The sequence below is a fragment of the Haplochromis burtoni genome, unplaced genomic scaffold, assembly GCF_018398535.1.
Source record: "Haplochromis burtoni strain Fernald_Lab_line unplaced genomic scaffold, NCSU_Asbu1 Contig_23, whole genome shotgun sequence".
Lineage (NCBI taxonomy): Eukaryota > Metazoa > Chordata > Actinopteri > Cichliformes > Cichlidae > Haplochromis > Haplochromis burtoni.
In genome coordinates, this window is record NW_024582384.1 from 2,294,740 (window position 1) to 2,318,142 (window position 23,403).

General features: G+C 41.7%; 1 protein-coding gene across 1 annotated transcript in view; it reads right to left on the minus strand.

Moving 5' to 3' along the window:
- Window positions 1-799: 799 nt before the first annotated feature.
- lamc3 (laminin, gamma 3) overlaps window positions 800-23,403 on the minus strand; it is a 154,606-nt gene continuing 132,002 nt past the window's right edge. The window contains exons 20-28 of the mRNA XM_005917219.2: window positions 18,628-18,704; window positions 18,193-18,327; window positions 7,807-8,029; window positions 7,208-7,354; window positions 6,301-6,403; window positions 5,624-5,826; window positions 4,346-4,486; window positions 4,059-4,158; window positions 800-3,612 (exon numbers count right to left, since the gene is read on the minus strand). Coding sequence (XP_005917281.1) covers window positions 3,350-3,612; window positions 4,059-4,158; window positions 4,346-4,486; window positions 5,624-5,826; window positions 6,301-6,403; window positions 7,208-7,354; window positions 7,807-8,029; window positions 18,193-18,327; window positions 18,628-18,704 — 1,392 coding nt within the window. The 3' untranslated portion in view covers window positions 800-3,349. The remainder of the gene's footprint in view (window positions 3,613-4,058; window positions 4,159-4,345; window positions 4,487-5,623; window positions 5,827-6,300; window positions 6,404-7,207; window positions 7,355-7,806; window positions 8,030-18,192; window positions 18,328-18,627; window positions 18,705-23,403) is intronic.

The following is a 23,403-nucleotide window of genomic DNA, read 5'->3' on the forward strand; positions in this document are numbered from 1 at the left end:
AGAAAACCCCAACAATGAGATGACCTCCTATGAGCAAGTACTTGGCAACAGTGAGAAGGAAAAACTCCCTTTTAACAGGAAGAAACCTCTTCAATTAACACTTCAGTTGGGCCTTGATTGTTTAAAATCTACTGTGGTGATGTAAGGAGTCATAATTAACAAGGAAATGTACAAACCTAACTGTAAATGTTTATTTTATTTAAGACAAAAGCTGATCTGTTGTTGGGGAAAAAAACAAGCAAACAACAAGTAAAGAGCTGTAGATAGGTGAGGGGTAGTGTGGACTGGCAGGTGATTCCTCTCCCCTTGTGAAGAGTCAGACTAGGTAAGCTAAGCTAATCGACCACTGGCCTTTATGTTTCGTCCTGACACCCGAGAGTGATAGGAGACTTTTTTGCTCACAAACAAAAACAGTAACACAACTTTGTACTAAGAGAAAATGTGTTTGTTTAAAGGGCTAAAGTTATAGTGTCATATATGAGTTTGTCTTTGATCCACTTTCTGCTGAACCTTTCATCGGTCTTAAGTGTACTCCCGGGAGTTTTACTCCCCTTTTCAAAAACAAATTGCCATCCACTACAGCAGTTGTAAGGTTTAGTCGAGACTTGGGCTTTGTAGTAAATGGTTCTGGTTAAGGGAGCTAAGAACTTCAGCACTTTCATTGTTTTTCAGAAACCTTCTTCCTTCCAAGGCTGCTGGATTAGTGACTTCTCTTTGTTTCACTTCTAGACAAAACACAAAAACACAAAACTCAGACAAAGGAAGGAAGGAAGGAAAGTAAATTCACAAATAAAACAAATCCATTTTTATAATTTTATTGTGTTCATCAATATGTTACTCACCCATTTCCAGATATCTGCATCTACTCAGCTTTGAGCAGCCCTTTCATTTCCATTATGCTTTGTTGTACAATATTACACAAAAATGTCCACTAAGAATTCGATACATTATGCAAGACGGACGTATCGTGTATATTTTATTGCATTATGGTTCAGGCCTTATACACTCGGGAGTTGTTACAATTATTACAAGCAGACATGTGACTGGGGCACTTGCATGAAAAACAGGTATAACTTTTGATTTGATTAGACTGAGCATTCATAAAAGTAGAACAATGTAATTTTTAAATAATATCTTCGCTTCATCATTATCATCGCTTTACAAGTCTTGCACAGGGTTCCTGCACCATTTTTAAAAATCCAAACCTGTATCTTTTGGGACCTTTTAAGACCTCAATGTCCAAATTATGTGTCACAGTCAGGCTGTAAACAGGCCATAACCTGTAGCTGGGTATACAACTATGAAGGAGTACAATAATCCTTACACAGTGATATTTTTATGTGCCACAAATGAGAGTAAAGTGAATCTGTTTTTAATGATATCTTAGACAGAATCTACATATGTACCTTAGCTATCATACTTGTATGTAAACGATGTTAACAGCATTATTGTTTTAATCTCATTATATTTTTCAGTAACACACTAATATATGCATGATGCAAGATTCAGTGATTACATTACAGTTACTATTGTCTTGTTAGGTTCTTCAGTTTTCTGCCGGGCAGATAGAAAGGAAAAGAAAAAATCAACATGCTACAATCAGCTGATTTCAGTTTCTGGTGCTGGGAGGTGGAAAATGGTGTAGTCTACATTTTTGCAGATAACTTTTGTTTTTACTGCATGAAAGGACAAGCGATAATGAAACGCAAACTGAGTCCAGAATAGAAACACAACTTTGGCTCCTTGCAGCCATCTGCACAGACAGCATGCTAACACAAAGCTAGCGAAGAACCCAGAGTGATGTTAAAGCTGAGCGCTGGCCAGCCCCAGCCCCGCAGCCAGACACTTCAAAAGGTAGCAAACTCAGGCTTGTAGCATTGTAGCCTACGTTTCTATCTTTCATTTCTATCGTTATGGCCATCACTTTAAAGTTTCTTTGGTCGGATTTTAAACTTTGCTTTGTGTTGTTGGTTTTGTGTTCATATTGTAAAAAGTAAAAGAAAGATTGCTCGTGTTTCTGTATTCAAATAGAGATTTAGATTGGTGTGTGGGACTGTAGCCTCAGGCTTATATTTTTAACTAGTAATTATGTGACAATGCATTTCAGGTTATTTTATAGAGTAGCTCTATAATGAGTAGTGTACTTTCTCAATCAAGTAATTAGCTAACATAGTGCATTTCTTTTAAGTAAAGTAATGCGTAATGACCCAAGCATTGGCTGCGACTCTCTTGCAAAAGAGATTTTTAATCTCATCTCGTGTTATTGTAGTTAAGTAAAAAGAAAAAAAATCTGACATACTAAAAGCACAGTTCTCAACTGTTTTGTTAAATAATAAATATAAATGTCATGTGCAGCTACAGCTGGTACCAGTAGTGGCATTATTGAGCACTTCCATGAGCCAAGCTGTAAAAGTGTGTGTTTAGACTCAGGCTCGAGTATGACAGTGCAATTTACAGTTTTCTTTCTTATTTTTGTCTTTACCCTGAAACGACACTTGAAGCTGTGAAAACATCTGAAATTGTTAATGAAATTAACCAACACTGGTTAACAGTAATTTGGTGATCATCGCATGTTTTAAGACCAACAGCAAAACTATTATTACGTTTTCTAATGAACTTGCTGGAACCCTGTTGTAAGACTTGCGCAAAGACCCTTTGCTTTTATGTTTTAGTCATCAGGAGCCATGCAGTGTGACGAAGCGCAACTCCAAGCAAAGTTTGTCCATTTGACAGAGGCACAGAAAGACAGAAATATTGAGAAACTGCAAAAACAGAGAGGTAGGCACTGTAATAATCCTGAAAACAGGTTCTGTGCTGTCGAAGCCTGACCTGAACTCCACTGAGGCCAAGGGGACTAATTGTTAATTAAGCAATGGTGATGAAAAAGAGCTCAAGTGTAAATGAATGTGTCAGTCTGAAGGAGCACTCAGACACACCTTTTAGCCCCACAAAGGAAAATCAGCATTATTTTAAACTTGACAGTGCACTCCAGCAGTTCAGAATGGCTGCTTATTATTCATGGTGAAATTGAAGTTCGGATGTTGTTACTAAAAGAGAGTTGAGTAAAAAAAAAGAAAACGATAAAAACAAGAAGGAGAAGGAAGATTGGTTATAAATTATGGGAGGCAGTGGAGAAGTCTTGGGCTTTTGGCTGTTGTGTGTGTGTGTGTGTGTGTCGGTCTGCTGTGGAGGTAAAATGAATTGCACCTTGGGGCAAAAAAGGAAAAATCTAAAAAGACTTTTTCTGAAGTTGAACACAAAATCACTGCAACTCCTTCTCTTAACAAAATCATCCCAGACTTTTCTGATGTTCAGCTATCAATGATGTAATGCTCGTCATCTATAGCATCTATCCTTTGCCTGCTCCGGTTGCCTCGGGGCAGGACTGGGGCAGGTTTAAGGCAATGTCTCTGAGACTGTCTCTCTCCTCCGTGATCTCCTGTATGTCCTGTTCAATGAGGGACAGACGGCTCTGCTGCTCTTTAGCGGCCGATTGCAGCTTCTGGATCTTTGAGCCTAGCTTTGGGCTCTCTACACTCCCGCGAAGCATGCTCAGACGGTGCGCTGTCTCGTTCAAGATCCGGTGAAATCGCTCCAGTGGCACATCCCCATCTGGAGGGAGGACAGAAAAAGAAAACGCTGCATAACAGACTTGAAAAAGATCCGTTTTTTTTAGACTGTGGTTTATTAATGGCTGTCCTACTTCACTTATTCAAACAGCACATAACCCAGCATTGTGACCTAATTGCAGTGATTGGATGATTATTCTCTCAAGCACAGTAGAACTGACCACAAAGTGCAAAACCTCACCTTTCTAATGAATTATAAAAATGATTTGACCAAAGAGGACATACAGTAGGTCAGATATATATGTCAGACCTAAAGGAAATGCTGCTCGGACTTGTGCACAGCAGTTATTCGTGTTTTACGGTCTGAGGAGTATTTCCATGTTTAATGAGGCATTAAAAGGCACCGAGCTCTTTAGTGGGCTGATATTTAAGGTATAATGAAAATTTATGGGTTTTATAGACACAGAAGAGCAAAAAGTAGTGACTTACCAATCTTGCTGATTAGCTCAGTTAGTGTAACAGAATAGGCCTCTAGCTGGAGCTTGGCTGCTTCCATATCTTCCTTTACGCTGGCCAGAGACACCCCAGGCTGAGAATTACAAGACATGCTCTAGAAACAGTCTTTTAACCCCTTAGCAGTCCAATTAGTCCCCTAAACCATCCAATGTCCCGTGGGCGGTACGTCCGACTGCTAAGGGGTTAAGCTGCACGCAGGATGAACAGATCGATATGCATAGATTTTTTCCTTCAAATATGTGTATGGCTGTGTTAAATACCTCTGAGGTAATCTGGGTGTTAGCTCTATCAGTCAGCAACTCCTGCACTGACAGCTGCTCTAAGGCAGAGTCTATATTGGAGCTAAGGTGAGCAGATGCAGTCCTGGTATGCTTAGCCTGGGTCAGAATGGCTTTGGATTCCTAAACACAAAAATGAGGGAAAGGTTAAATATATGACTACTGGAAATATTCTGAAATGTTTATGAAAAACCACTAAGAGATCTATGGATCTGTGGATTGTGAGTGCTACTTTAATGTTTGCTTAGCTTTTTATTTTATATGTTAGCATGCTAACAATCGCCTAATCAGCATTTAAGTACCGCTGTGATCGGCAATATGTGACAGCATCACATATGGCCTTTTTTGATAGTGAGTAAAAATAAACATCAAAACTGAGTGAAAACATAACAGTCAAACTCCCATCAGTAAAATGAACCTGGTGCCCTCGTAGACAAACTTTTATACCAGCACAGACTTGGCTAATCAAAAGAGCACCATTAGATGTTAGCCTTAAGGCACAGACACTTAATATCAGCACTTGACAGAACAGCAGTATCATGTGATGAGAACTTGTAGTAGAGAGATGTGGCACTCAAGGAATCCTGATGAGAAATTTTCTGGGGAATTCTGTAATGTCAGAGATGGCGATCGTTACATTTCTTCCTCCAAAGAATCAATAATCTGCAACTGATGCATGCACACAGCTTGGGGTTGGGTTTGTGTAGTGGCTGTAAAGTGCATTGGTGGTTGATCTTGGCTGTGTGTTTATCATCTGAATTAGCACAGTAGCTGGTCGGGTGTTGAAATGAGCCAAATATGCTGATTGTATTAACACTTCGTATTGAGCTTAAATTAATCCTTGGTGTAAAACGTTGCAAAAAAGTAGGAAAACACAACTTATTTCATAGGGTTTTTTTTTCATATTTGACTTGTGATATTATACATGCAGTTTTTATGCCTCAGTGACTATTGAAGTTAAGCTATGGCTCTCTATTAATTCATAAACTGGGACTTTTAAAGTCAAAATAACTTCCCAGAGTTGTTACTCTAGAAGGTCTTTGGGTGAGATTAACTGGAACATTATTATTTGTGACATCATCTAATCAGAAGCTATACTTTTGAACAAATTAAGAATTTTGTTTTGTGTATCACACAAAAAAATGATTGACTTACTGCAAAAATGTTGTCAATTCCACAAATTAGCAATTCTCCAATTAACATCCATCATTTATAATCCCATTTGTTCAGTGTTATGGTTGGAAAAACAAGTATTCACACCTTTACCACAGCATGCGCTTTTTGTTCGGCGTCCTTTGCCGTGCTACTTGAGATGTTGGAGTGTTCCAGAGCTGGTTTAAGCATCTTCTCGGTCTCTGCGACTTTCTTCCTGACATCAGGCAGGATCTTTTCCTCCAAGGTTCTTGCCTTCTTGGTTGCAGCCTTGGTCTGCGCCTGTTGACGGGGCCACTGTGTAACCATGCCTGAATGGAGATTCAAGAGGATGGATGTTATTAGGATTAAGGCATAATCAAAGTTGTATTAGATTAAAAAAATATTTGACTAAAAAGGTCACTGTGTACTGGGTGAATTTAATTTTTTTTATCCACTCTTTATTACTCTCTACTATTACTGACTGTCCAAGCAGACAAAATAACCTAAGACTCTCTTTATGTTTCATAAATGTCAATATTTAATTAATGAAGTTTAAGCTAGAACGACTCAAAACATTCTGGCTCTTTCTGTTTTTCTACAGAAGCCGCTATTGTGCTCGATACGTGACAAATGGGTCAAGACATTACAACCGTGATGACATATCTATTATATTAATACACGAGTCTCTGGGTCATACGGTGGTTTTCTTTTCATCTCAGTACTTGACATTTCAATTTAAGCAAAATAATTTAGTTGTACATTCAACAAAAGCAATAATGTACGTCAAAAAGATAGAGGCTTACGTTCTAGTTGTCTGTGAAGAGAGATTGCTTCTGATTCCACCTCTTTGCCTGTCACAACTGATGACAAAGTCACAACTTTTGCTCCGTGAGCTTGAGTTTGCAGCTTTAGTACAAGAGAAGGAGGATAAAGCAAGAAGTCAGTAAAGTCAAGTGTAGTTTATTAAATCTTTGCAATAATGTTTATTGTGTTTCATGTTATATTTTGTTCAATTATTGTGTTTGTAACAAAATATTCTTCTGTAATTATCTCTCTCTCTCTCTCTTCTCTCTCTCTCTCTCTCTCTATCTCTCTTCTCTCTCTCTCTCTCTCTCTCTCTCTCTCTCTTTCCCCATGAAGGGTAATTGGAAACACTAAATTGCCCATGTGAGTGCAAATGGTTGTCTGTGTCTATGTGTTAGCCCTGTGACAGCCTGGTGACCTGTCCAGGGTGTACCCTGCCCCTCGCCCTAAGACGGCTGGGATAGGTTCCAGCAACCCTGAAAAGGATAAGCGGAAGAGAATGGATGGATTTGTATTAGCTGATCTCAAAACGAACAGTGACGACGAACATTACGCCTACGTTGCTGACATTGCACGTACCTTACGTCTCCGTGCACATTGTTGCTTGTAAATACTTTTCGCTAAACTCTGGGGTCTGTGGAATGTGTTGTCATGCATATCTATAATTGATTACTTTGCCTTATACAATGAAAATGTAGCTTGCAAAGAAGAAGAACAAAAAATATGTTTATATGACTCATTTCTTTGGTGTTTAAGGTTTTGCTGTATCACTATACGTAGTGATAGAATGAACATAGAAAGAATAACAATAAATTAACATACATTACTGTGTTTTAATAATTCACAGAACTATGCTGTTAACATGGCTAATAACCATCAATACTAGCAAACACTTAGTGTAGTTACCTTGCTGACGTTATTCACGCTTTCCATGCTGTTGTTGACTGTCTGTAGTAAAGGCTCCACCACTTCTCTGACCTTAGCAATGAGACCGTCTTGAGTCTGAGCTTGCTGGTCCAGTTCTTTTGTCTGTTTCACCAGGGTCTCACCCCACTACACAAGAAAGGGGATAACAAGAAGCAACAGTTCTATTAGAATAAAGATCTTTTTTTTAATTGCTTTCTGTACTTTTCTCAACTACCACGTACACAAAGGGCACCTTAGCATATTTCTGGGTCATTTAACAGTGTATTCTGCTCAGACATGCTGCTGTGGTAATCACCCCCCCTCCAGAACAACATGTGCCCTGTGAGCAACAGAAGCTGCCAGAATCTTCTCTCCTGTGCCTCAGTGTGCATCTTTCCTTGCCAAATATTAAATGAGAAAAAAACGAAGTGACATTAACTTCCAATTCCCCATACCTCTATCTCTATATGACCCAAGTTAAACAAACCAGAGTGGTTCCTTATATAAGCAGCACCCACACTAATTAGAATGAAATGATTGATTTATTGGTTCAAAATGCAACAGAATATGCTTGAAATCGCAGTGAAGATTAAACTGACCTCTGTTGTAAAGTTGGTTAGATGTTTGGTTTGGTTGAACTGAGTGTGATCAGCCTCCGGATATGGGCTGGCATCTGTCAGAGCCAGCTGATGTAAGGATGATGTGATGTTACCCAAGGCAAGCTTTAAACCAGCAGCTTCTTCCTCCAGGGCCAGCTGTTCGGCTACAGTATCGTTCACCTGCACCGTCAGGTTCTCCTTCTGCTGCTGCATCTGTGTGATTCTAAAATGAAAGAAGTACAGTAAGAATGTATCAAAACATATAATATATCCCCGATAGGTGGGAAACATATAGAAAAGTTTTTTTTTAAAAAGTTCTTGTCTCTGTTCTACACAACCACCTACGTGCACATGCATGCTAAAAATGTGCTAGTGCTAACTTCTAGCTTCACATTGGCTTTTAACCACACTTTCCAAGGTGAAAGTCCTCTTCTAAAGCCACTGCACATTCTGTCTCTTTCTTCATTCTCCTCTTACAAGTCTCCTGTCATGAACTAGATTTTCTACAGCAAACGGTTCCCAGATGCAGTGCAGGAGTTCTCTCACTGAACATTTACATAAAAATATGGTGATACTGATATCAAAACATGATTGACTTACTGACTGACTGACTGAAGTCCAAAACATGTAGTCTATTTCAGCTTTAATGTAAAATATTATGGGTCATTTATAAGTGTTCACATAGTGAGATACTATACTACAGGATCATTCGAATGTCACATATACTGTAAATCATTTTCCAAATAATAAGATGATCACAGCGTGCAATACTGAATGCAATAACAACCTTGAAACTAATTTAAAAAGTGCTTTCTTAATTAGTATGTGAGACAAATGTTTTTCTTTTGAATCGTGTGAACACAAAAGCTCATGCAGCAAAATGACAGCCTTCTGTATTATCCTGTTTAATAAAAAGCCAACTTAAAAAGACAAAAAGTGAAAATAAAAAAATGGGTTCATTATATACAACAGCAGCTTTATACTGCTGAGGGATAGCTCAGTAGATAAAGTGATCACCCCATGGTTGGAAGGGTTGGGGGTTCAAATCCACTGAACGGCTACCATGAGGTACCCCTGAGCAAGGTACCGTCCCTACACACTGCTCCCCAGGTGCTAGATTGGTGGCAGCCCACTGAGTTGATGGGTTAAATGCAGAGAGAAACATACATTATTATTTATTTTGCAACCTATCTGACCCAGACACATTATCATATAATGCTGTATATTATGATGCATCAGTTACAGAAACTGATGCACCAGTGAAATTAGTGTTAAAGAGTTTCCTTGTGTTTTAGACTTTATTTGCAAGAATGTACAGGACGTATACAGAGGTCCTCGTTTCTAAATTTAAAAGAAAGACGACCCACACAACAACTTGATGTCTCTCCCCTTCTCTCTGCTGTCTCAGAAACCCCCCTTCTTCCTGTAGAGCTGACTTCACTTTGCACTCAGCAGTAGGAGGTACTTGGCAGAGGGAGAGGAAATGGTAGGTGACATCAGTGTTAAAGAGGTGTGTTTGACTTTGTGACTTATGCTCTTTCTTTGACCAGCATGCAGTTTGCTGCTTGCTGCGGCTCAGTCACACTAGAGCAAAAATAGGACTTCGATTGAGAATAAGAGAATAAGCAAACATTTGCTGTTTAATTTATAAAACTGGACAGTTTTCCAACAAATGTCAGTCAGTGTGAAGCAGTCTGGAGTTCGTTTTACTTGTCTCTTTGCAATAGAGGACTGAACTCAGTCGGTTACCAGCCAGTTGTATTCTGGTTATATTTCTGTTTATAGAGAGATGTGCCTATGTCATTTTGCATTAAAGTATCTGTCCTGAAGCATCTATTTGTGGAGGAACTTCTGCTTCTGTCACTGAGGTTCTGACGGCAGTCAGGATACATTTTAAATGTTAATTTCTGTGTCTGTAGACCGATTAATTCCCCTATTATTGCAAATAAAATGGAACTGATTACCAATGACTACATTCAACTGCAGACTCACAGTTGATGCGTGAAAGTCATTTTAAAAAGTGCAAATAACTGCAGATGGTCACAGATCTAATCTCCAACTTCCAGGAAAACATTTCAGAGAGGTCTTAAGTTAAATGCAATAGTTTTTGTTGTGTCCAGTCTCCAACCATTGTTTATCCTGATGTGACTGTAGCATTAGAAATGGTTTGAGATGGTTCGAGCATCTTTGTAAAGCTATTCATAAAATTCTTCCTTTGCTCATGGTTTCGCATCCCCTCCATGTTTATTGTTATTTCCCCAACATCAGAGAAAAGAGCTTGTATAGTTAACTTGCTTTCTCTCCCTTGCAGCACTGTGCACAATATCTTGAGAGTGACATGAGCACATGAATTGCTTGTATGTAGTATAGTACATACCAGAGGTGTGGACTCGAGTCACATGACTTGGACTCGAGTCAGACTCGAGTCATTAATTTTATGACTTTAGACTTGACTTGAAAAAATGTTCTAAGACTTGTGACTTGACTTGGACTTTTACACCAATGACCTTGAATTGGACTTGAACCGGTTTACTTGAAAAGACTTGATATTTTACCCCAAATATAAAATTTAACATGCATATTATATAGAGATTGAAAATGTGACGTCATTCACGGGTAGAACCGCAAAGGATTCTGGGAACTCGTGGCAAGGGTACTAGCGCACGCAGGCTTTCAATTAAAATCAGTTATACAGCGATAAAAAGAAACACAAAAATGTCAAGAAGCTGTTGTATTATTAACTGCAATAGCCGGTCGCATGACAGCCACGGGAAGCCGACGGGTAAAGAGATCGGTTGTTATCGGATTACGTCGTTGAAGAGAAATTGTTCGAGCCATGTTTCCGAAGTAACAAAGACGCGACTGGATTGCAGCCATTCAAAGACCAAATATAACGTCCCAGAACACTCCAGCTCACAGGTTAGTCTGCTCCAAGCATTTCCACACAGGTCAGTCTGCTGTTGTAGTTAATACGTCATTTTCATAACATAATTGGTGATATAGGTTACAAGCAAGTCTGGCGCTGAACAGAAATTGTCGCGCTATGCTCCTTTATTTATTGTGCATAAATAGTGAATTGTCCTGACACAATATTGCGTTTCGCTTCTGTTATTATGGTACATTGACAAAAACATATACTTTTATTCACAGGATAAAACAGTTGTTTTGTATCACTAATTGCCCAGTACGATTACAGCATACAGTATTATTGTCACTGCTACATTTCTGTAACGCGTACTGTCATGTACTGGGCTTTATGGCTTTACGCCACTAGGACCTGATCTGCGGCAGGGGGCTGTCTATATCCTGTTCAATGTCTTAGCTGTCACACACGTTGTTGTGCTGTTATAACCCATGCTGGATACACGTTCAATAAAGCAGCGTTACAAGAAAGCAACCGAGTGGTCATTCTACATGGTGTCAGAAGTGGCCCGGGCCGGACCATCGCCGAATAACGCCATAGGGGAGAAAACAGCAGAATGGCTAAATTTAATCCCCCGACGGGCTTCCCCTTCGATAAGCCGACGGAATGGCCCGACTGGAAACAGCGTTTCGAGCGCTACCGGATCGCAACGAAACTCCACAAAGACGAAGGACAGGTACAGGTGAGCTGCCTAATCTACGCGATGGGAAATGAAGCAGAGAACATTTACAAGTCACTCACCTTCGCCGCCGATGAAAGTCGTGACGACTTCGCCGTTGTATTGAGGAAGTTCGACGAGTATTTTTTCCCGCAGCGGAACACTATACATGAAAGAGCATGTTTTCACCAGCGAGTCCAGCGACCAGGCGAAACGGCAGAGAGTTTTATCCGAGCCCTGTATGACCTCTCAGAGCACTGTGAGTTTGGTGCATGTAAAGAGGAAAATATCCGCGATCGTTTTGTGGTCGGGATACGAGACAAGGACCTCTCCCGCAGGCTACAGCTGATGAAGGACCTCACGTTGGCGCAAACGACCCAGATCGTCAGACAGTCAGAGGAGGTCGCAGCGCAGGTCAGCTTGCAGGGAGATGCGGGAGGCTCAGTACAGGAGGTACGGGATAAACGGAAAAGCATGGACTGGAAATCACAACAACAGCGAGGTAGGCTACCCGCGAAAACAAAATGGGCGGGGCGTGACAAAAAATGCGGTAACTGTGGGAAGACACAGCATGCCAGGGATGAAAGGTGCCCGGCAGCAAAATCTGTTTGCCATGGATGCCAAAAACTTGGACACTGGGCCAGGGTGTGTCGTAACACCAGATCAGTGAATGAGGTTACAGAGACAGAGAAAAGAGAGCAGGCCTCATATTTTCTAGGCTCAGTGTGTAATGCAAATGGAAATAGTGAAGCATGGACTGTGCAGCTACTGCTAGACTCTGCCCCGATAGAATTTAAGATTGACACAGGAGCAGATGTCACTATCATAAATGAGGACACGTTGCACACTCTTGCTTATAAGAGAACGCTAGAGCCTTCAGATTGCCCTCTAGATAGCCCAGGAGGAGAGCTGCTATGTCTCGGTTACTTAAAGGCCACAATAAGTTATAAAGGCAAAGACTACCTGTCCAAGGTGTATGTGGTTCGTGGACACAGAGTCAGCAACCTTCTCAGCCGCTCCTTGTCAGTGCAGATGAACCTGGTGAGAAGAATTGATGAAGCAACGATCACACCCACCAGGAACCAACCACTTTACGGTGAACACGGAACACTAAAAACTGAGCCAGTCAAAATTCAGTTAAGGGACGATGCTGTGCCATACGCGGTGCATACGGCACGCCGTGTGCCTTTCCCCATGCTGCAGAAAGTGAAGGAGGAACTACAAAGAATGGAGAACCATGGTGTCATTGAGAGGGTGACCCAACCTACTGAATGGTGTGCCCCAATGGTGCCTGTCTTGAAGAAGACCACAGCAAAGGCCAGGATCTGCGTTGATCTGACAAAACTGAATAAGTCTGTCAAAAGAGAGCGCTATATCTTGCCTACCCCTGAGGAAACGATGTCCAGGTTGAGTGGGGCAATGGTCTTCTCCTCGCTGGATGCAGCCAGTGGATTTTGGCAGATCCCATTGCATCACGAGAGTTGCAAACTAACGACATTCATCACGCCATTTGGCAGGTATTGCTTTAAGAGGCTGCCCTTTGGGATAACGAGTGCACCAGAGATCTTTCAGCGAAAGATGTTGGAGACCTTAGAGGGGCTCGAAGGTGTGGAGGTCTTTATGGATGACATCCTGGTCTATGGGGCCACCATGGAACAACACGACACCCGACTTGAGAAGGTGCTGCAGCGCATTGAGCTAGCAGGATTGAAGCTCAATCGAGAGAAGTGCTCCTTCAGACAGAGCCAGCTTCGCTTCCTAGGGCACCTGATCGACCATTCTGGGGTCAGGCCAGACCCTGAGAAAGTGAGCGCCATTCTTCAGCTGCCGTCACCAGAAAATGTGCAAGAGCTTAAACGGATCCTAGGAATGGTTAATTACCTGGGCAGATATATTCCTGCTCTTGCCACAATATGCCAGCCACTGTACGAGTTGCTTAAAAGCAAAAACAGTTGGACCTGGGATCACCCACAGCAGGCAGCCTTCGAGAACATAAAGAGAGCGCTTACATCAGCACCCGTTCTCGCCTTCTATGATGTCAACAGACTCACAGCCGTATCTGCCGACGCCAGTAGCTACGGGCTTGGGGCTGTGCTGCTTCAGCTTCATGGCGCAGAGTGGAAACCTGTTGCCTACTGCTCTAGACGCCTCACGGAGGCTGAAACACGCTACGCACAAATCGAAAAGGAGTGTTTGGCAAGTGTTTGGGCCTGTGAGAAGTTTGATAAGTATCTATGTGGCTTAGATCGCTTCAGGCTTGAGACCGACCATAGACCTTTGGTCCCCTGGTCAATAGCCGGGACCTTGACAATGTTCCATTGAGGTGTCAACGCCTCCTGATGAGGCTCATGAGGTACAAGCCGGAGGCCGTCTATGTCCCTGGCAAAACGCTTGTCATCGCCGACACGTTGTCACGGAGTCCACAGACTCGGGCTGAGGATGACACTAGCACTCACAGTGAAGTGGACTGCTACATAGCCACCGTGTTACAGGGCATTCCAGCGTCCCCAAGCCGAATGGAAAGCATTAAAGCAGCCACTGCAACGGACGTTGAACTACAGACCGTCATTACGTACATTCGCAGGGGTTGGCCTGCACACGGAGCTAGTGTGCCATTGAACATTAAAGCGTACATGAAAGTGAAAAACGAGCTATCAGAGGCTGACGGCCTGGTTATACGAGGCTGCAGAATCGTCATTCCAAAGTCGCAGAGAACAGCCATTCTACACAAACTACATGAAGGGCACCAAGGCCTCGCCAAGTGCAGGGATAGGGCTAATTCATCTGTGTGGTGGCCGGGGCTCTCCACTGAGTTAAAGAATGTAGTGCTGCAGTGCCACACATGTCTGGCCCAGAGGCCAACACAGACAAAGGAGCCGCTCATCCCCACACCTTTGCCAGATCGTCCATGGCAAAGGATAGCCCTGGATCTCTGTGAACACAACCGGAATAATTACCTCGTTGTGTCGGACTACTACTCACGTTTTCTGGAAATACTTCACCTACCATCCACGACCAGCAGCCAAGTTGTTCAGAAACTGAAGTCGACCTTTGCTAGGTTTGGGATCCCTGACGTGGTGGTGAGTGACAATGGCCCTCAGTTTTCCAGCTCTGAGTTCCAGGCCTTCGCGAGAGAGATGGATTTCGCCCACATAACGTCTAGTCCCCACCACCCACAGGGAAATGGTCACGTGGAGAGGGCAGTACAGACTGCAAAGAAAATCCTCCGGCACGACGACCCACTGATGGCGCTAATGTGCTTTAGGTCTACTCCCTGTGCCACTACAGGCTTCAGCCCAGCGGAACTTCTTATAGGGAGGAGGATCAGGACAACCCTGCCTACCTTGGAGAAGAATCTTCAACCTAAATGGCCAAACAAAAGAGAAGTTAAACGAAGGGATGCTGGCCAGAAGGCCAAGCAGGCGTTCTACTTCGACCGCCGCCATGGTGCTAAGCCCCTACCTCCACTTCATCCAGGGGATGCTGTCCTAACTAAGCTGGACCAGGAGAAGGCTTGGACAACACCGGCCATCATCTCCAAGGAGAGCGTCACTCCGAGGTCCTATCTCGTTGCCACACCCCAAGGTGCGATGCTGCGACGGAACCGCCGCCATCTCCGCCTCGAACCATCTCCACGGGCTATGCCACAACCCCTTCCAACATCCACTGTGGACGCTGAGGAGCCGCCACCTCAGTGCGCTGGTGCGTCCACTCCAGAGACCCCACATTTGGCCCCTAGTCTTGCCCCAACGCTCGCACCCACTCACGCTGACGTACCGACTCTGCTACGCACGAGGTGCGGCCGGGTACGTAAGCCAGTCAGCAGGCTGGATCTATAGACATTGGGGTGATGGGACAGAAGGAAGGACTGGGGAGTGGGAATGTTGTATTGTTGCTGTTTTGCACTTATGTTTTCAGCGGCAACCAATACTGCTGTTACCTGGTTGAGTTAACTACCTTAAAGGTTTGCCATGTTTCATGAGTCCTGTTTTGTGGACACTGCCCTTCAGGCTGTTATCATTGTATCATTGCTGTTCTATTTGGGGTTTGTTATTGGACATAACATGAAAAGGGGGGAGATGTCATGTCCTGGGCTTTACGGCTTTACGCCACTAGGACCTGATCTGCGGCAGGGGGCTGTCTATATCCTGTTCAATGTCTTAGCTGTCACACACGTTGTTGTGCTGTTATAACCCATGCTGGATACACGTTCAATAAAGCAGCGTTACAAGAAAGCAACCGAGTGGTCATTCTACACGTACCAGAAATTATTTCCACTGCTAATTAATTACCATTGAGCTCAAAGGTTATATTAATAAACGGTTAACGAATGTGTATTTATGACGACGATTTGTGAGACTGGTAAACTTATGATAGGTACGATGGTCTTTACTTTCTACACGGTGCATTTCAAGGTCCTGCACCCATCCGTCGGTAAACTGTACCTGGGCTTATTGCAGTGACCGGAAGTTACTAAACTTCATGAGTGTATGCACTCACTCCAAGAACCGTATAATTATAAATATGCATATAAATATGCTACGATGAGATAGCTGACTTCATCTAACTAGCAAATGTTGTCCAGGCTACGTTGGTGATGCAGTTTTTTTTAATATGTATGATATTTTTGTCATGCGATTTTAAAGCCGGTCCTACAACCGCATCCAAGAATAACATGCAGCTTATCTCAGAACTGTCGGTGAAAATTATTCTTGGAGCTAGGTTTAATTGAGCTGCATTTTAAAGAGGTGCAATTTCACAATTTGTGTATATTTTCTAAGTTCACTATTTTGTCATGTGTTGAGAAAAACACAGATTTAAAAATTACATGGTCTAATATTTACATTTAGCATAACTGCAACATTATTTTTTCGTTTTTTTTTAAAGACTCGAAAGGACTTGAAATTCAAAATTTCAGACTTGTGACTTTACTCGGACTTTTACACCAGTGACTTGAGACTCGACTCTGACTTGCCTGACATTACTTGAGACTTGAGGATAAAGACTTGAGACTTGCAAAACAATGACTTGGTCCCACCTCTGGTACATACAGCAAAAGTATGAATGCGCTGTGTTATCAGAGCACAGCTTTCAGGGTGGCTTTATATATGTGTGTGTCACTACACTTTTATTCTCCGCAGTCAAGACTTCTTGTGTGTGTGTGTGCGTGTGTGTGCGTGTGTGTGCGTGTGTGTATATAAGACATCTGAGTCTCCTGAAGTTCTCCATGAAAGAATAAACCTGGCCGCATAAGATATCCCCAACAACAAATCCATTTGTACCGCTGTAATTGGTCACTACGTTAAATACAGCAAGGCTCAAAGAGCCCAACCTAATGCACAAATTTAATTTTTGTCCCTTCTGCCTTATCTCTTTCCCCACTCAGTGATTAATTTCATACTTTTATGTCTTCATTCAAAGATCCTCAAAGGCATGTTTTAAACCTATAGGGAGCCTTTCTCCATCAGAACAAGAAAACAGCCTGCTAGTGTGAAACTATGCAAATATATCACTCTGTGTTGTGAGAAAAAGAAAAGAAAAGGGAGGGGCAAAAAATGACTTCAGAATAAAAACTGCAACAGTAACTGTAGCTGCTTTTATTAAGAGATCTGAAACATGACTGGGGTTTCAACTAGACACTACATGTCTGCACAGATTTTACAAGACAGACTGGCTGGAAAGCTGTGGCTTAAGCTTTTAACGGTGACCTAGCATTGGCTAAAAATCATTTTTTGCTTATTTTCAGTGATTTAACTTTTCACTTTGCAATAAGGATGTACAAAATTGCCCCGAGACCTGGTGACATTTCTACTGGATGGTTCTGACTATGGTCAGAAGAGGCACAATGTTCAAAAAACCAGAAAAGGCAGTGAACTGCTGTTCAGTTTGTTATTTAAATTATTCTTCAACATTCTACTTTATGTAAAAGCTCAATCAGAAAGTAATAATATCTCCAAAAAACATGCAGGAAGGTAAAAACAAGTACGCAGTTTCCCACTAAAATGTAAAGTCCATTAATGTAGCTCAAAGTTGTGCTGAACAAGTGCTACTACCCCTTTGCTGTTGCTGATTACAAACACTGAGGTGAATTGTTTCTAACAGTTGCAGTGCTGCCGAGTACTAGTGATACAGACCTTTTGTTGGAGACAGGTTGAATACCTTTGTCATTTTCTGATTGGGTAGCTTCCTGCCTATAAAATGCCTCTGATCTGCTTAAGTGCCACCACATGGGGAAATATGTGTGGGAAATGCAATTTTATGCTGCCCATCTGTGCGTAAACTGCTCACTTTGCATCCTATAAAGCGACACACACACACACGCGAGCACGCACACAGTGCTGCAGTGCTCCGAAGATGAACACAACTCCTCTGAATCAAGCTGACTACTGGTAGAAGGGAGTAATCAATTTGGAGCTCCTCACTTCTTGCTCTCATCATGGCCACCGGAGGGCTTTTTGCATCATTCTGTCTAGCATCCAGGATAATCCTCAGAGCAATCACACGCTAGGAGATGCAGCAAGCGTGTGGCAAATCCAAGAAAGCAATAGGCTTACAGTAGAGAGAAGCTGTCTCCCTGTGGCTAAATGTCTTACTCCTTAACTCTAGTGTGCTTTAAGAGGCGGCAGCAAAGAAGAGGACCTTGAGCTATAATACAGTGATAGGTGCACTTTGTTATATACACACACACGGCAAAAGCGCAATAATCCAGGGAGTTGTAGAATGCTTTATGTGAATGTGAATTCATACAAAGCATTGTTTCTGCCTGTGCATGTCTACAAGAGCATATGTTTGTCTTTGTGCTCACTGCTCCGTTAGGTTCCTGATGTACTCCTCTGTAGAGTTGTCCTGCAGTAGATCCATCAGTGAGCTATAGGTCTGCTTTGAGGCTCTTACTGCCCTGTTGGCTATAGCCTCGATGTGGTCCGCTGTTTCCCTGTGACTACCAGAAGAAGAAGAAGAAGAAATCAAAAAAGTTAAATAATGTAAAAGAGGAATAAAAAGAGCATTACAGAATAGTAGAGTACTGCAGCTGCTGCAAGGAAAGAGAAAAATGGATTTCCACTCTGGATATTTTTAACTAGAACAAAGGTGTGACTCTAAAGCGCCGAGAGCATCGATTCACAGTAACCTAACCACAATGTATTTGACAAGCTAAAAGCCGGGAGTGATGAAGCTCCGTAAATTACTATTGCGGTCTTTGCTTTTAACTGACAACTCAAAGTCCATTGACCTAACTTACCTTTTCATTAGCACCTGTGAGTCATTGACCATAATGTTCCATTTGTTGGGTCGTGACACTGCCTCAAAAGGAATGAGCTGTGAAAAAGGTAGTGAGAGAAAGCGACATACTGAGCAAATGACAAAAAAAGTACAGCTCTGGTCTTGGAATGGCTCTAAGCTGTTTGGACGTGTTTAATTAAATCATATGAGGTCACGTAATTTAAAGGATTTTTCACACTTCAGCTGATTATTTTTAAAAGTGTTTTTGACACAGTGCTGTTTGCAGTCAGAGAAATTTTCATTTGTGTGAAAACTGTGTGTTTCTGAGAGTTATTCAGAAAAATACAGCATTGTGCTAAAATCTTGAACCACCTCTCATTTCTTTATATTTTGCTAGAAAACTAAAAATAGCTGCATTGATTTATTCAAATAGGGTAATCATGGAAAAACAGCACATGAGGAAAAAACTGAGTTTGAAAGTCAATATTTGGCATGGACACAAAACACAGCCTGAACTCTCTCTGGCAGCTTTCTTTAAGTCAGGGGTCTCAAACTCCAGGCCTCGAGGGCCGGTGTCCTGCAGCTTTAAATCTGTCCTTGATCCAACACAGCTGATTTAATAATAATAATAATAATAAGTTTAATAATAATGGATTGGATTTATATAGCGCTTTTCAAGGCACCCAAAGCGCTTTACAATACCACTATTCATTCACTCTCGCATTCACACACTGGTGGAGGCAAGCTACGGTTGTAGCCACAGCTGCCCTGGGGCAGACTGACAGAAGCGAGGCTGCCATATCGCACCATCGGCCCTTCTGGCCAACACCAGTAAGCAGTAGGGTAAAGTGTCTTGCAGAAGGACACAACGACCAGGACAGAGAGCCCGGGGATCGAACCGGCGACCTTTCGGTTACGGATGCGCTTCCTGAGCCACGGTTGCCCCAATTTAAATGGCTAAATGACATGTCCTGAAGCTCTCCAGAGGCCTGGTAATGAATTAATCATTTGATTCAGGTGTGTTGACCCAGGGTGATATCTAAAGCCTGCAGGACACCGGCCCTCGAGGCCTGGAGTTGGACACCCTTCAGGAAAAGTTCTCCAGGCTTCCCGAAGGACATTTCAAAGCTCTTCACTGGATGTGAGCTACCTTTTGTTCTGTTCTTTGTCTACCAGTTGCTTTCCACATTGTATTGCATGATGGCTCAAAATCCACACTTGTCCTCGTTCAAAGGTTTATCATTTCTGATAAGATCTGAACCACCTCTGAATTAAACGTAGCCCTAAACCATGACAGTACCTCCGCCGTGTTTTACAGATGAAAACAGATGCTCAGTGGTGTACCTCCCCCTGAACCTGTCTGTACATATTGACTGTTAGATAATGATTTGAGCAAAAAGTTTTAATTTGGGTTCTCATATGAACATTAAAAAATTTAAAAGACTGTCTTGAAAATACAAACCCCAAAATAGAAACTCAGTACATCAAAAATAAATGAACTTCTATTTATTGACATGTACAGTTCTGCCCTGTTTTTTTTTTTTATTATTTTGCAATATTTGTCATATTCGACAAAGATTTAAATACAAAATGCAGATTTATTAGATCTACTTTTAAATACATCAATTCCTTTTTCACAGAGGATTAGATATGGTTAGATAGTTTAGACCTTTGTCTAATATTACATTATGTCTGATGATCTTAACTCATTCACTGCCAGCCATTGGCAGTGAATGAGTTAAACCCATTGACTCATGCACTGCAATTGACGGCTATAGATGTCAATGGCAGTGAATGAGTTAAACATGTAAGTGTAACAAATATTGCAAAAAGAAAAATGACAAAAGAAAGAAATCAAAAAGGGGGCGTAAACTATTTTACAGCACTGCACGTTAGAAAAGTTGTGATCAGCGAAACAAACCAGAGATTTTCTGGGATTTTGAATGAGCCTAAATACATGATCAGCGTTACAAAATGACCTGTGAACATAAGAGCTTTGTCATTTTGGGCTGTGACTGTCTGCATTCTTGCTCCACGTGGAAAAGAATTGCTGGTGAAGTTGAGAAATGTGATTGTGAGACTTCACAACACTGGAAAAGAATACAGCAAGATTTATGGCCAACTTAAAAATCAGTCGAAACAGTTTCAACAGTAATCAGAGGTACAGTACATGCCCTAGTACTACAAATCAGGATCCTTTTAAATGAGGTAGTACTTACACAATCTAAAAAAACCCAGACAAATGAAACCTTCAGACTTGGCACATGGGTTATCAGTAAAAAATGTGATTTTCTGTGACAGCTCAGAGAGCAAGCAACTCTCTTGCTTTCTCTCTGGCACAACACCGCAAGATCAAATTTGACTTAATTAACAATAAACAGGGAAAAGAAAAAAAAGTTTAATGAACATGGGGAGTGATGGTCATATAAGACCAGGATCAATTTGTCCAATGTATTTGGTAAGAACAAGGCCAGGACTACCAGAATGAACACACAGAAGTAAACACATGATGATGATGATGATGATGATGATAATGATGAGGAGGATGATGATATGATTATATGAGTCCAAAAAGGTGTTGGGGGGGGATTTGTTTTATAGCTGGAACCCCAAATATGCAAGACTATTAATAAAATAGCAGCAAAAAGTGTAATTATGGCCTCATTTGAGTCCAAAGACAGTCTTTTTAAAGATGTGGGTGGACACAGAAAGCATTATAAATAAGGCTTGAAGCTCAGTAATGGAATACTTAGAGCTTTGTTGTATTGAGTGCCTACTGTGTGGGATATATTTACAATGTAACGCCTGTAAGGTAATACAATTGCGAATCAGCTGACATGAAAGTTATATTGCACTGGAGAGTACTCAATACTTTTGCATGTTTATATAATGAACCTCCTTGTATAAATGTATGTAATCAAGCAGGTTCAAAGCAGGGGCATATGGGGGGAGGGGTCCTAAAAAGGTCTGAAATTGCCTGAAGTTTTGTCTTAATAAATGTAGTGTTTATACGGTTGAAACCAGAGTCCTTCCCAGAGTGGCATTCAATTTGAAAAAATGCAAACAAAACGGGCAAACTGAATCAACAATTGACACACAAGCATTTTTCTTTCTTCATTTTAGTGGAAGGGAGGTGGCCGCTGTGCTTATTAATATGAAATTACATTGCTGTTGCTTCAGGCATACCCAGGTGATAAGCACAATGGACACACACACACACGCGCACACACACGCAATCAGAAATAGAGAGTTATATATTGGCAAAACAAGCTCACTCATCTCTCCAAACCTAAATAACATGGCAGGAGTATCTATAATAAATTCCTGCAAGCGTCATGAAGAGACCGTGAAAAGCCTTGAGGCAGGTGAAGAACAAGTTGTTAATTTTAGCGTCCATCAACATCTTTGGGTTTTTGTTTCAGAGGGAGGAGTGTGCCACTCATATGGAGAAGGGTGGGGGTGTGAGGGGGTGGAGTTATGGTTTTGCCTGGGGGGAATCTTTGTGGATCTACACAAAAGAGCAGCATCTAGCAAGGTAAACTGCAACCTCCCACACTAAAGACAATAAAAAAATAAAAAAAAACATGCTACATACAGCGTCAGCATGCTAGCACACAGTATATAATGCAATGGCATAAAAGACTGATTATTGCTTACAGTAATATTTATAGTACTTGATTTAATATAAGCATATGCTCGAGCTATCATGTGCAATACCTTCTAACCCAGATAACAATAAAAATGTTCCAAAGAGGTTAGTTTGATGTTAGGACTGCTTGTTTTTGTCAATCTTCCCTCCAAAAAGTTCTAAGGAGGGCTACTTTTGATCAATTTCAAATTCCCACTACCAAACTTTGCTACACATTTGATACACTGCAGTATTATTCTCTGTCTAGCTTGCCTTGTTAAATCACTTGTTATCTAACTGGGAGTGGGCTTTCACTGTGAGGCACACAGGCACTCTACAGGGGTCGTGTATAACCGGTGGAAAACGTGCCGTGAGACTGAGTAGAACGAGTATGAATTATGCAAAGAGAGTAAACAAGCAGGACTTTGCTGATGCTGCTGTGCTGACCTTTGGTGAATCTGTTATTGTTAATGTCATTCATGTAAGCTCACATTTGGATTCACTGGCAAAGGGGACTTTCTTTTTCTCCCAATCATTCACTCATACTATTGATTTTGACATTTCTTTCACAAAGTGGCCTTCCTTTGTGGTGTGAAGGCCACTACCGGTGCTGTGAAACCACTCAGCTTAGCAGTATCTTAACTAAATCTTGTCTTGTTTAACTAATTTTGTTAAGTTTCTGCAATGCTGGCCTGCTGCTTGTGCTAACGTTTCCACACAGAGTGCTATGAAGTACCCCTTTAAAACCAGTGGTATATCTATGATTTGGCACTAAGAAAGCCTAAGTCTTTACTTAGAATACCAATTTAAAATTTGACAATAGTGCATAGTTATGCTTAGGTCTGCTGTTCTGCTGGAAACCTGGGGCACGGCAATATTCATCACAGCTGAACAATGGCTGCAGGTTGATTTACTTCATGAAGTCTGTGATGGATAGCTCAGATCCACATGTCATCAGTTTTCTTCAGTGAAACTGTACAGAAACAACCGAAGGAAATTTGTACTGCAGAGTTAGCATAGTCAGTGCTACGAGCGGTTCCCACTTGAATACAAACCTTAGACATGATGCAGCACCATAAGCGCCCCTTCACTTGTCAGAACCTGTGTTTTTTGTTAATGTTTCTGAATCTACAAACTCTATTTTTATCCTGGAAATAATCAGATTTT